General features: G+C 38.1%; 1 protein-coding gene across 1 annotated transcript; it reads left to right on the top strand.

Moving 5' to 3' along the window:
- Positions 1–4,798: 4,798 nt before the first annotated feature.
- Positions 4,799–14,482, top strand: LOC127639864 (NGFI-A-binding protein 1-like). Its single transcript, XM_052122163.1, has 8 exons — positions 4,799–5,054; positions 6,466–7,250; positions 7,662–7,795; positions 8,237–8,288; positions 9,605–9,724; positions 11,182–11,341; positions 11,475–11,618; positions 13,575–14,482. Exons 2-8 carry the CDS (start codon positions 6,468–6,470, stop codon positions 13,649–13,651), a joined length of 1,470 nt encoding a protein of 489 aa, XP_051978123.1. The 5' UTR covers positions 4,799–5,054; positions 6,466–6,467; the 3' UTR covers positions 13,652–14,482.
- The last annotated feature ends 827 nt before the right edge of the window (positions 14,483–15,309 follow it).

The following is a 15,309-nucleotide window of genomic DNA, read 5'->3' as shown; positions in this document are numbered from 1 at the left end:
GTCGCAGACGCCCTGGAATCACCATGGTAACACTTCATTGAAGGAGCAGTTTTGTTTATATAAATTGTTTTGTTAATTACGAACAAATACAATAAAACTACAAGGGATGTAATATTATATATTGCCTATGACCAGTTTAATGCGGAACAAATATATCATTTTTATCAGTTGCTTATTTGGAATTATGCAACAGATTGTTCTGGGCCGGATTTACGAAAATCTTATTAAAAAATGTAAATGTTCTCAGGATAAATTATAAGATGTTTGTATAAAGGTGTCTAGCTCTAAACATTCTCAATAGTCTTTTTGTGAATACAAAATATTCGTAACTTTTTCTTAAGTTAAAAATAAGAAGAAAATAATAGTTGCGCAACACCCATAGAGGCAAAATAATAGGCTATAAATATTCTCTATGTAAGCACACAAGCGCAGTCGCGAATGCTTCGCTAACTAATTTCAAATGCGCAGTCCCATTGTACAAACTTGCATTTTTGCATTGCTGTGGCTGTAAAAAAACCTGAAGGGCGTGATAGAGTTACCTTTAATTAGTTAACTGTAAACATGTCGACTTTAAATAACTTGCTCAGCAATATTCTTTTCAAACTTTCTCTCCATGGCAGTAGTTCAGGAGTGAGAAAGTGACCACAGAAGAAGACAGTTTACACCAATGCCAGCCGTAGCGCCCCTTGTGGCAATGCTGAGAATGCAACGCACACTTGCGCTTCATTATTAATTGTGGTTTGACACATTTTAGAACACAACGACAAATGAAATTGAGCTTGCGTAGCTAGAAGCATTTGTATTCACATACTTGCTTAAGAGTATGTTTTGCGCTTTTCGAAATCAGTGTTCTAGCACAAGGATTGCGCTTGTTTTTTTCAAAAAGAAATATGAAACGCATTATATATGCAAGAACAAAAACACACTCGCAAATACTTAGCTAGCATATGTCAAGCATGCAGTAAATACCTGAGCTTTTGCATTGCTGTGGCAGTATTAACCTCGGTACTCAAGGGGGCGATAGGGTTACCTTTAAAAGTCTGAGCCATTAATTAAGATATGTTATTATTCAGATGGCTAGCTATAAGCATGTCGACATTAACATGCTCAATCAAAATTATCTTCAAACTGTTACTCCGCCATGACAGTAGTTGACCTGAATGAGAAAACTGACCATAGAAGAAGACCATTCAAGCTAATGAGAGCCATAGTGCCCCTTGTGGTAACGCTGAGAATGCAACACGTGCAGACAGATTTCAGAACACAACGACAATTGAAATGGAGCTTGCTAGAAGCATTTGCGTCCACACATTTGATAAAAAGACACAATTGTTTTGTAAATCAAGAATATTCATTATGTAATAACCGTTTTATAAAAGCAATAAGATACTATGTAAGAGATGATCTACAGTCAGCCGATCATTATGGCAAAATAAACTCCAACACGATGGTGAGGACTCTGACGTGGCATGGACTCCTGAAGGATATAGGTTTTATATATATAGCACAGCTGATTCTAAGTGACTATCATTTATTTGTATTTGCCTGGCAATGGAGAATGTAAAACCAACTACTTTTTTAACTGGGTTTCTCTCTCACACAAGTTTACTGAAGCATTATAGGCAGAGCTGCCTTGTAGGTGTTAAAACTAACACCTATTAATTCATTCATTCTGATTATGAGTGTGAACCTACATGCTAAAGAAGAAAGAAAGGATTTTCTGAGTAACTGTCAGATTAACCATTAAAAAACGCCAACCCATGCGCACCTTGTCAACAGCCCTACCCTGCAATGACAACACCCACACTGAGCAGGGGACTCTTATACACACACACACATACTGTAACCCAAGATGTGTTTGCACATCACATAGTGCCTGTGTGTGTGTGTGTGTGTGTGTGTGTGTGTGTGTGTGTGTGTGTGTGTGTGTGTGTGCGCGCGTAGGCAGCCAAGTATGTGTTGGCGTGTTTGAGTAGGAAGACATGCTTGACTCGTATAGGCTCAGTAAATTAAAGAAATCTTAGATTTTTTTATATTCCCCCTCTCTTGTTTATGTTAGAGGTCACCGATTCCCAGATATAATACTGCAGGAAAACAAATCAAGCATAGTGTGCCAGTTATATAAGTATGTGCAACTATATGTTAAAGTATATACAGTGTATACTGTATATCGAAGATGGGTCAAAGGGAGGGCTTTGCCCCATTAGGTTTTTCATAAACTTCTGACTCCAGCATCTTTCATATTCCTTCTTCTTTTTTCTATTATAATATTTCTATGTTTTACATTTTTCAAAATCCAATTTCAAAATGTAGACATTGTTATTTATAGCACAGCACCGAAAATGAGCAAATTCCCTCGAGAGTCAGAAAAGGGTTATGAAATAAAAAGGATCCGTTATTGCTGGCAAAGTGTTGTTGCTTGTTGTTTTGTCACATAGCCATGAAGTAAACTTGGAAACGCTTTTGTTCTGAGGAATAGACCAACATAAAAGAGGGGGGATGACAGCAACGCCCACACACTTCCTCTCAGGGGCTGTTCGCTGTGCCCAGCCTGCTTCCCAAAATAGCTCAAGATGCTCAGCAGATGGGAGGGTGTTAATTCGCCCCATCTCTAAAGATCCAGCCTGTTAGTCACTTGATTATGTTTAACTGTGAAGGTATGCGTTGCAATCTTTAATGTTTTGATAAACAGTCCTTCTTGATGAACAATTCAAGCCTTCCAATAAATATTTCACATAAATAATTTGATAACTTTATCCCTATATATGTGTAATGGGAGCCAGCTGTAGATAGCTGTGCAGTGTGTAAACCTCACACTGCACTAGCGACTGATGCTAGAGCCTTTAGCCTCCTTGTTAGAGCACCCGCCTCCCATGCCGGAGTTCTAGTCCCGTACGGAGCGGGTAGAACAGGAGTGTCACATTGGTGCCATGACCCGGATGGGAGTGAGGTTTAGGGGGGTGAGTACAACAGGAGCCAGCTGGTAGATAGCTGTGCAGTGTGTAAACCGCACTCTCCTGACCTCAAGAGGTGCACTAGCGACTGATGCTAGAGGCTGTAACCTTTTGCCTCCTTGTTAGAGCACCCGCCATGCGGGAGTTGCCGGTTCTAGTCCCGTACGGAACGGGTAGAACAGGAGCGTCACATATGCAACTGTTTGCCCTGGGATTTTGGATGAATACATGGATCAACAAATTTCTACACATGATGACTGTTTGATCTTGGGATTCCTGTGGGATCGTGTTCCCGGTTCTAATCCGGCCTTGTATAACTTTTTATTGTAATAAACCAAAATGACATCTGTACGTCTTTGGATATACAGTATATGATGAATGGGGAAAATCCGAAACGTTAAAATACCATTTCAGAAGTATGTGTGATAAAATCGCTCTCAAGCTTTTTTTGTGTAATCCTGTGTGCAATGATTTTAACCCCATTGCCATGACGACGTAAAGCAGCAAACCTAACACGACTGCAAAAACTTTTTTCTCCCCAATTTGGAATGCCCAATTCCCACTACTTAGTAGGTCCTCGTGGTTGTGCGGTTACTCGCCTCAACCCGGGTGGTGGAGGACAAGTCCCAGTTGCCTCCGCTTCTGAGACCGTCAATCTGTGCAGCTTATTACGTGGCTTGTTGTGCACGACACCGCGGAGACGCAGAGCATGTGGAGGCTCATGCTACTCTCTGTGATCCACGCACAACTTACCACACACCCCATTGAGAGCAAGAACCACTAATCGCGAAACGAGGAGGTTACCCCATGTGACTCTACCCTCCCTAGCAACCGGCCCAATTTGGTTGCTGAGTGACTCCTGGCTGGAGTCACTCAGCACAGCCTGGATCCAACTCATGACCCCAGGGGTGGTAGACAGTGTCAGAACTCTCTGAGCTACCCAGGCCCCCACCTCACTGTAACCTTGATGTTTCTGCATTAACTGGTTCAATCATACGGCAACAAAGTGGTTAAACAATGATTTTGTGGTCCACTTTGAATGTGCATTTGTACTGCAGTATTGGGGTGGAGCTCCGGTGGGGGGATTTTGTCACCAAGAGAGAGTGAGTAGGTGTGTGAACATCCTGTGGCATTTAGCGTCTGGGGATGAGAAAAATTGTCATCATTATCATAGACTTGAAATCCACACTGTCCCCTTTTCAGTCTTTCTGGTGAATTGTGTACTTGGTAAGATAATATTTTGTGGTGCTGCCTGTAAATATACTTTATTGGTATGCAAAGTATTACTATTATTATTATGAATTAGTCATGTAATGTGTGTAACTGTGTCACACTGTACTTTGCATTGTCAATTTAGGCCTACTATTTAATTGCATACAGTAAGCAAATATAGAATAGAACTAATTGTTAGGCTACAGAATTATAATTTCATTTATGGAGCTGCTTATGGAGTACATTTTAGAACTATTAATTTTGCAATGTATTTTATTTACATATAACATGTGCAACATGGACACTGTACCTACTGACATTTTCTTTTAGCTTGAGATGGCACAATTTAATGCATGAGGGTGATTCTCATGATGGAACCTGTCAATAAAATGTCCTGGCATTTAAACAACATTCATCAAAGCAACATTCATGTTGATTCGGTTCAACGTCGAGAGAGAGAAAAAAAGCACCGAATAACCGACTAATATTCCTCAGTGTGTCATGAAGGTTTGTATTTTACATCCGTTTGACAGTTCAGGTCTCCCCGAGCAGCAGCAGCATCATCACCGCCCGCGTGCGCGCGCTCTCTCTCGGTATTCCGTCCCACGCGCGCAGAGCCTCCCACGCGAGGATTTGCGTCAAGCCTGCGCGTGGGAGTGAGAGAGCAATGCAGCTTACTTCGGAATATCCCCGCAGAAGAGAGAGAGAGAGAGAGAGAGAGAGAGAGAGAGAGAGAGAGAGAGAGAGAGAGAGAGAGAGAGAGAGAGAGAGAGAGAGAGAGAGAGAGAGAGAATCAACACACTTTCTCTCCAGCGCGAGAGGCGGAGCGCAGTCCCGAGACAACGGCGAGCAACGGGAGTAGTCGCGCGCAGCAGCTGCGGAAGAAAGGTACGTTAAAGCTGAGCAATATAATCATTGCATTTATAAATACAAATGGGGAGGGTAGACTAGATTTCAGATGATTACATACAATTTAGTCTCAATATAGGTGATATTTTCATGCACACATTAGTGGTTGCCAAAACCTGTGAAGCAATAGTTTGAGATCATCTCAGGTGAGTTGGCAGGTTGCTGCCCGTACATGCCTGTATGAAGAGTATTTTATGAAATGCATAGTTGTTTTTTTTTTTTTTTTTTTTTCCAAGACTATGGATTTATATGTGACTTTCAGTTGCATTGTAAAAGTAGTGGTTTAGTGGTTAAAAATCTAGTGTACAATTAACAAGTTGCAGGCTCAAACTTTGCAAGTGGTAATTCACTGTGTCTAAAGTCACTTTGAATGAAAACATTAGCTTAATGACAACTTTTAGGTGAAGTGTGTAATTTCTACAATGTAAAAATTATTTCTTAACATGCAGAGACAACTACAAATAAGCCCGAAAACTGTAAACACTGCGGTGCTATCGATATATAGTTTGTTTAAACAACCTGACACAGCAACATTGGCTAAGCCAATGGTAAGAGTTTACAGCGGGGCTACCTGTTTGTCTGAGTGTTAGGGAAACCCTTTTGAAAACAGTCATTATTATCGCACTTCCATTCGATGGCGCCAAAGGCTGAAACAAACTCTGCGCAAGTACGTAAATGCGTGAATGCAGACGCTTCCAGATATGCAAGCTTTATTTTGTGCATTGTTGCATTCCAAAACATGTCAGTGGTAATTCATTACACAACGCAAGTGTTGCATTCTCAACGTTGCCACAAGGGGCACTATAGTGGACAATAGTGTGAAATAACACTTCTACAGTACGTTTTCTCTTTCAAAATAACTACTGTTATGGCAAGCAACAATTTGAAGAGAATATTGATGAGCAAGAAGTATAAAGTCAATATACTTACCTGAATAATAACAAATCCAGTTTAACACCACAGACTTTTAAAGGTGACTCAATCGCCTTCTTGTATACTGAGGTTTGTTAACGCCACAGTAATGCAAGATTGCACGTTATGTATGTTCAACCGGACTGCATGTTGGCAATGGGTTGGCCAAGTGCTCACATCTGCAAATGCGTACGTGCATAAAGTACGTTTGTTTGCACAATTTGACATGTCAACTTATTGCTTAACCAGTGGTGTTAGTTTGATTCGGGACTATCTGTTTTCTCGAACAATGGAAGTTGGGGGATGGGGCAGAAGGAGTGTTTGGGAAACATGTTTGGAAAACATTTTGCAAGTCTGTTTTGCGCCACTTTTGGCACACAAATCACACAATTTCCTTTAAATGCTTTAGATAACATGCCTGGTTCAGAATATGCTATATTTTGTACTCATTTTGATGATGTGTGTTTGCATGTTTTAGCCATGTCACTGCTGTTGCCACGTTCTTTGGGAGAACTGCAATTATACCGAATCCTACAAAGGGCAAATCTGCTTTGCTATTACGAAGCCTTCATCCAGCAGGGCGGCGATGATGTGCAACAACTTTGTGAGGCTGGCGAGGAAGAATTCCTTGAAATTATGGCCCTCGTTGGAATGGCGACCAAACCCCTCCACGTACGACGACTGCAGAAAGCTCTACGCGATTGGGTTACCAACCCGTCCCTCTTCCACCAACCGTTGACGTCGCTCCCTGTTTGCAGTATACCAGTTTACAAGCTTCCCGAAAACTCTCCGGGGGTTCACAGCAACGGGCAACAGAACCAGCTTACGGTACCCAGGGCGTTATTACCCACAAGTCCCAGTCCAGGAAGACTGGATCTAAGCAGAGATGGGACACCCGGGTGTTCACCGTTACAGGGGGTCAGCGATAGTCATTTCTGGGGTAGCGAAAGCGAGCACAGCTTATCACCGTCTGGAGCCTGTTCTCCATGTTCTCCTCACGATGTGCTCGATATTCTTGATTCAGCTGCTGTCCATTGTGTAACAGAATGTGTGGAGAGAATCGCCCAAACGTTGCCCAAGTGTGACCCCATGGAAATCAGAGAGCACGTCCGGGCCAATAAGAAGCTAAGCAAGATGATCGGCCACATCTGCGAGATGAATGACGACGACCCGCAGAAAGAGGCGGAGATTCGGAAGTACAGCGCCATCTATGGCAGGTTTGATTCAAAGAGGAGAGATGGACGGCAACTTACCATGCATGAGGTGGGGGCATTTGGTTGGTCTTTGCATTTTTAAATATTAGGGAGTGATAGAGTGATATGACGACCGGGCCGATTAATTAACCGATATTTGGCCATTTTAAGATTATCGGCTTCTGCCGATAACGGTGCCGTATTTGTCCTTTTGGCCAGTTAATAAAATTGGTTATTTCACCAGTTCCAAACTCTAACAACAGCCAGATATCAGATATTCCTCTAGAAAGTGTGAAGCATTGCCAACAGCATCTGTGGTATTTTGTTAATTCCCACAGAAAATAGTTTTTACTGAAATGTAGGGACAAGAGAAAATTATTTTCATCACATGCCGCGTTTGATATTTTCAGACACTCTATTGCTGAGCTCTTATGGTATCTAATCATTATTACAGTGCTCGCTTATTATATATTTTTTGTAGCTAACAGTGAATGAGGCTTCCGCTCGGCTGTGCATGAAAGATCTATCGCTGCTGACCCGAAGAGATGAGCTGTTCTCATTGGCCAGGCAAATTTCACGAGAGGTCACCTACAAATATACCTGCAGGAGCAGCAGGTACGATGCAAGATGTCAACATTAAGTCAACATTAAACATTATTAATAGCAAGTTATTACAATTTGATTAAAGATTACTAAGACTTTATTTTTTTCTTTAAAGTAACTTGCTTTAAAGTTTAAAGTAATCATTCACCCTATGGGACGGGTATTAAAAGATGTGTATAAGTAAATTAGGACCATTTCGTTTCTATTTTGACTTTAGTTTGATTTCACAGAAATGATAATAATAATGTTAAATTCGTTTTTCTAGCATTTAGGAAGTACTTTAGTATTTGTTCTTTAGACATTTGTATTCTCAAGAACTTAATTAATGAACATCTGTTGATACTATTCACCATCTGTTATCAGTTATCTAGTTGTACTGCATTACCATACAAAAAAAGCTACATTCTGATTTTCGAAACAAGCGGAAAAAACACAAAATACATGTTTATTTAGGTCCCACTGTGGTGATGAGGACGAGCCATCTCCCAAGAGAATCAAATCTGAAGTAAGTTTAAACAAGCTTATTAAATTCAGTTCACTTTCATAAACCAAGCTTTGAAAAATTGCTTTTTTCGCATGAGACGGTGTGCATCAGCTTTGTAATCACTTTTTAGCTCCAGGTGGTTTCTCAGGAATTCTTTATTAGTTCTGCACTCTTATTTGTGTTATTTATTACAAACCTCCTTCCTATCGCATCAGAATCAGTGCTGTTTGTGTGCAGTCGTTCTGTTAATAATCTCAGGAGAGTAATTACTGTCATGATTCACTCCGAAATGTTGCTTTATCACAGCTTTTCCCATGAGCGTCGGTATGTGCCTCTAGGTGAATATCACAAAGTAAATGATAACGCTGTTTTTGTATCTCTATGGGGCCCTGAGTCAATAAAACTGTTCCAAACAAAGTCTCTAGATGACAAATCACTTCTCTGTGTGATAACATTTTTGCTTGTTATTAACGGAAGTTGTTTTGTAGGGTTTTATGGATAAAGAAAAGCTTAGTGCACACGCACAAATGCAAAATCACCATGAATTCACATCCAACACATAATTGTCATCATCATCCTGTGGGTGAATACAGAGTTAATCATGCATGGTTGTGGCGGTCTCTGCCAGAGTCTAACGTCATACGTGGACACACACTCATGCACACACACGCACACACACACACATACAAACCTGATGACCACAGAGGAAAATACTGAGGTTGTTATGGGGTGACACAAGGGTGAAAATGGCTGATTTGCAGTCAGTCAGTCAATACGATTTGCTTAAGAATGGCTTCACAATATTTATGTAGGGTTTAAGTAGCTTAAAGTGAAAAAAAAATCATATATTTTTTTCTTGCTCTTATGAAATTATTTTTTTTTATTTATAAATAATTTCATTTTCATTAACTTAGCCTGCCCTGAGAACAGAAATGTTGAACTACGCCATCACATGGATGTTAGCCTATGATAAGTTATGTCTGATTTTATGGTGCAAGAAATCTTGAATTGCATTATTAGGGAATTTAAGGGGAAAATTAAAAGGTTAAAATATGGTGCTTTAAGTCCATTCCTTAATTTGTTTGTTCAATTAATCCAAACGTGTATTGCAATCGAGCTTTGATTTACCTCTGCTGGCTCTCTGTAGACACTACAGTTGTGATGACTCAGTTTTTACTAACAGCTTTCTCCATTTGTTCAAATGTCATATTAGCATCAGAGATGCAAATAAAGCCTTCATCGAAAAATGACTCCCTTTCTCACTTCTGTCTCAGCTAATGTTACTGAGAGTTTCCTATGAATTGATCTCTCTCTTTCTCTCTCCTGCTCTTTCTTAGGATAGTGTCTACGATCTACAGGAGGCCCTACACGTTCTTCATACGCGGCAGGAGACTGTGAGAGAGCAGCTCGCAATAGCGAAATCTAAAGGAGAGGAGACCATCAGACACAGTCTACAGGTAGTTTAAGTCTGCGAGAAGTCCATAAATTGCAAGTCATCTTGTCTTATGATGCTTGCATGATGACAGTTAAATATTGTTTGAAAACAATGGTTGTTTGAGTTTAGTGGTAGTTTATAATGTTTGTTAGAACTTTGTTTGAATGTTGTTTGAAAATGATGTTGGTTTAACTGTTTGTTTGAGAGTTGTTTAAAAATGACATTTGTGTAAGGTTTGTTTAAATGTTGTTTGAGCATTTGTAAACAATGTTTGGAATGTTTGTTTGAATGTTAAACTGTTTTTGTTTGAGTGTTGAATGAATAGAAATAGTGTTTGTTTGGAATGTTTGTTTGTACATTTTTTTTAACATTCAGAATCAGTGTTTGTTTGGAATGTTTGTTTAAATGTTTGTTTTTACATTTTTTTAACATTCAGAATCAGTGTTTGTTTGGAATGTTTGTTTAAATGTTTGTTTTTACATTTGTTTTAACATTCAGAATCAATGTTTTTTGGAATGTTTCTCAGAATGTTTGTTAGAATGTGTGAAATATTTGTTAACATTTATTAGAATGTTCGTTTGATCTTTTGTTAAAAAAATTGAATGGTTAAGAACAGCATTTGTTTGAAATGTTTGTTGAAACATTTGTTATATTGTTTGGAATGTTTAAATATTTTTTTGAATGTTTGTTTGAATGTTAAGCAGCAATGTCTGTTTGCCATGTTTGTTTGAATGTCTGCTTGAAGCATCATTTGTTTGGAATATTTGTTTAAACATTTAGATATATTGTTTGAAAGTTTGTTTGAATGTTTTAAAATTAGTTTTTGTTTGGGGGGGGGGTCCTCTTTTTCACCCAATTTGTAATGCCTCAATCTGGGTGGCAGAGGACGAATCCCAGCTGCCTCCACATCTGAGACTGTCAACCCGTGCATCTTATCACATGACTTGTTGAGCGTGTTGCCATAGAGACAAAGCACGTGTGGAGGCTTCACACCATCCACCGCGGCATCCACGCTCAACTCACCATGATCCCCATCGAGAACGAACCACATTATAGCGACCACGAGGAGGTTACCCCATGTGACTCTCACCTCCCTAGCAACCGGGCCAATTTGGTTTCTTAGGAGACTTGGCTGGAGTCACTCAGCACGCCCTGTGATTCAAACTAGCGAACTCTAGGGGTGGTAGCCAGCGTCTTTACTACTGAGCTACCCAGGCCCCCTCTGAAATGTTTGTTTGAATGTTTGTTAAAATTAGTTTGAACATTTATAAACAGCATTTGTTCAACATGTTTATTTGAATGTTGTTTAAATTCTTATTAGAAGGTTTTTTTAAAACATTTGTTTGAACATTTAGAAATATTGTTTGTTTGAATGTTTGTTTGACATTTAGTTGTTTGTACATGTCATATTTGAAACTTTTTCTGCAAAGAGTAAAACATGTTTTTTTTATAACTTGCATTTGTATGTGTGTATACTAGGTTCAGCTGGACTCCCTGTTGGCCAAGCAGGTGGAACTCTTGCGTGATGCTGCAGTGCAGGAGAGGTTAAAGTCTTTAGACTGGCGGATTCCAACTGCAGCTCTGAAATACCTCACTCCCACTGCTCAGCATTGCAATAGCGGCCTTACACATGTCTCTGGTACATTATACCACCCTCTGTCTGTCCTTAGTTGCTTAATGTTACTCTGCTACTACTCAAATGAACATAAATGTGTGATTGTATCAGTTATTGAGGATTCAAGTGTTTATGTAATGCTTGTGTTTAAAAACAGGTGAAAGACCCCTAAACTTGCGTCTGACTGATGTTCCTCTGGGAAGGCAGCTGGCCAATGAGCTGAAACGACATCACAAACAGAATGTAGAAGAACGGCATCATAATCAACAAACCTCAGAGGAAAGAAAGACAAGTGCAACAGGTTAGTACTCACAACTAGGTTGAAACACAATTTGACGTTAAGATGCTGCTAAGCTAATGATGCAATACACTAATAAGCATACATATACACAGGACACACAAATATTAAGGAAAGTAGTCCATTTTCTAATAGATTTACTGAAATATAAATATGGTAAATGGTCTGAACTTATATAGCGCCTTTTTAACCTTAGCCGTATTCAAAGCGCTTTACACTGCGTCACATTCACCCATTCACACACACATTCATACACCAATGATGGCAGAGCTGCCATGCAAGGTGCTAGTCTGCCATTGGGAGCAACTTGGGGTTCAGTGTCTTGCCCACGGACACTTCGGCATGTGGAGTCGTGTGGGCCTGGAATCAAACCACCAACCCGGCGATTAGTGGACAACCCGCTCTACCACCTGAGCCACAGCCACAAAGGATATATGCGGCCTTAGATTATTTGCATAATGTTTAGTCTAGAAAAAAACTCTGCAATGATATCACTGTAGCATAGACCTTATATTTGCAAATGTTTGCAAATGTTGACCTGGATTGGTTTATCTTAGAATCATCCTGGCACCTACACCACTTCATTAAACCCTGATATGTCAAAATAACACAACTAACAGTAGGGATTCATAGACCTTTTTGTTATATTTGCAATCTCTTGCATGCAAATGTCCCCTCTGAAGGTAGCACATTCTCTCTGATACTCCTACCTGCCTGTCCACACTGCGTTAACATGCGAAGTGTAGGTGAGGATTCACACGTCTTTTTGACGTTTTGGGTTTTTTTCTGCTGCCACACTGTGGGCGGAACCTGATGTCAATCACTGTCATTTACTGGTCTTTTGAATGCAACTGATTTGAATATCTGAAAAATACACTTAATTCATCATCATCCTATCTGTCTAGTTGGCAGCTTTTGTAACAGTAAAAAGTACCGTCTTTAATTCGGCCCAAGCATCTACGATATATTTACTGGAAATGGCTTAAATATTGAAAATTCCAGATTGCTAAAACTGTAAGAGTGTACAAAAGATATGAGTTGAGGATGCAGTTGGATTTTACTCTGTTTGAAGGCAGGCTTGGCACTTTTACTCTATGCAACCCTTGTTAAAAGAAGTAAAGTACTGTACATGCTCTCAAAATAAATATTAAGATTTTCACATCTCAATTTAATAACAAAATTCCATCAAACTGAATTGTGTATTTTTTATCAAAATTAAAAAAGAAAAAACTATTTTATAGTATATATACTATATAATATAATATATACTGTATACTTTTTTATAAAGTATACATACAAATTAAATGTAAAGTTATTTATAGGATAAAAAAAAAGTATTTATAATATAGAGAATGTATAAAACCTTTGTGAAATCGTCCTACAAATTTAGCTTTGAGGAATGATTTTTAGTAAAAGATTTTGGGCAGGTTTTCTCTTTGCATTTGAAAACCTTTTCAGGGATAATTTTTTTCCAAACAATACAAAGTTATCATGTTATCTAAAAATAAAGGTTATGTCTAATCTAATTATGTGATGTTGCTTAGCTTGTTGCAATGGAAAAATGCCACTTTCATGTGTCATTTCAACTTTAAAATGTAAAGAACTGGTCCAAAATCCATTTCCCATAATGAAATTTGTTAAATAAAATGCAAAACTGACTCCAGATCAAGATCTTAGGGCTTACTCTTGCACCTGTATTGTCCAATTAAAGTATGCATGTGTGTATATATATATATATATATATATATATATATATATATATATATATATATATATATATATATATATATATATATATATAATATAATTGCCTTTATGTGAGGTTTCTTGTTCATGTAGTAGAGCATGTTTCATGGGTTCAGTTCCCAGGCAACACACGTGTTAAAACATGTTACGCCTTGAATGCATAAAAGTAAATGTATGCAAGCTAATTAGTACTAATTACATTTCTTATCACAGAAAACATGTCCTCTCACAAGGAGACCTGCCTATTGGACAAGAAGATGATCAAATCAGAGCCAGAGGACTCCAGATAACATCTTCAACCTCTTTAAAAAAACAGTTAATTATTTTAAATCAAATGTTAATTTGCTCAGTGAATATCTAGTACTGAAACAGTGTGGCCTTATGAACTGTAAATGCGTAGAGATCCATTTATTTTGCTTTATTTTTAAGAATTATTATTAATTTTAGAAAAAAAAAAAACATGAACATATCAGTTTAGACGTAGAAAATGTCTGAGAACATAATTGTGACTGTGCATCATTTTGTACATAATCTGTGTCGTTTATTTGATTGCATGTCTTTAAACTCTATTTATTTTAGAACTATTTGTTTGTCAACAGAAGCAGTCTCCAACTCAAGCACAAATAAAGTTTAGTAGAAAACGGTTCTGTAGTTCTGTAGTTCTTAGATTTGTTGAGGTATCATTCCTCGTCAGTGGTTAAATGATGACATTCATCTGTTCGTATTGGTTTGTCAATTAGGATGAACTTTCATGTGTACTTCGTAATACAATACTGAATATGTAGAGTTAGCTTTGCCTTGAAAAAACATTTTCTTTTTTTTCTGATTGTGTCAATTTAAGTGTTTGACAAAAGTGTATTGTGTATTTGTACATTGTGTTACCAGCAACTCTTATACTCAACGTAAAATGCGTAGATCGTATCTTGCTGTCGTAAATTGTTAACTGTTTTGTTGTGACGGTGATTTCTCGGACAAACGTTTGTAAACGTTTTTTTATCTGACAGGAAGTTAGCTAGTCTCTTGTGTGGTTGCGTGTCTTTTTTTTTTTTACTCACATTTGTCAGGTGTTTCACTCATTTGTATCATTTCTTTGTGAAATCATCCTACAAATAAAACCAAACTGGAGAAATGCTCAGAACTGAGTTTTTCATTAACTTTAAATGTCCTCTAATGATGCACTTTTTCCATCTCTAAATATAAATAATCATGTTATCTAAATATACATATATATATACACAGTTGGGGAGTAATGAAATACATGTAACGGGATTACATATTTAAAATACAAAAATATAAGTAACTATTCCACTACAGTTACAATTTAAATAATTTGTAATTAGAATACAGTTACATTCCAAAAGTATTTTGATTACTGAAGAGATTACTTTGCATTTTATTGTCATTTATTTCATTTAATATTTAATCCTTTCAGATGGAAAACATTTCTACATATAAATGATGCGATCCAAAGTGCATTTGAACAGCACTGAAACACTTTCTTACGATGTGTTACATTCATACAAGCAGACAGAGAAGTGAGTTTGAAGTTTGGAGCAGAAGAAATAGAAATAAACCTTGTGTAAATTGTTAGCTTTACGCTAAGCTAAAATACTATTTCTAGCCATTTTACATGCACACGTTACCAGACATGATTATATATTTTTTATATCAATATATATTATATATTATATATATTTTTTTCTAGTAAGACCTTTGATATTATGGCAAAAACCGTATCCTTGATAATAATGTTTAAAAATCTGGAAGCTGTTCATTGATCCTGTTCTGTTTATGTCACACACATACCTTAATGCTAAAAAAACACACACACTCCACTCACTCACTCTCTCTCTCTCTCTCTCTCTCTCACACACACACACACACACACAACTATACAGATAAGCCCTATAAAGGTCTTCCTCAAGAGACGTCACTAAACACCTACAGA

This window comes from Xyrauchen texanus, chromosome 48 (assembly GCF_025860055.1).
Source record: "Xyrauchen texanus isolate HMW12.3.18 chromosome 48, RBS_HiC_50CHRs, whole genome shotgun sequence".
Lineage (NCBI taxonomy): Eukaryota > Metazoa > Chordata > Actinopteri > Cypriniformes > Catostomidae > Xyrauchen > Xyrauchen texanus.
This window is presented reverse-complemented; position numbering and strand designations above follow the sequence as displayed.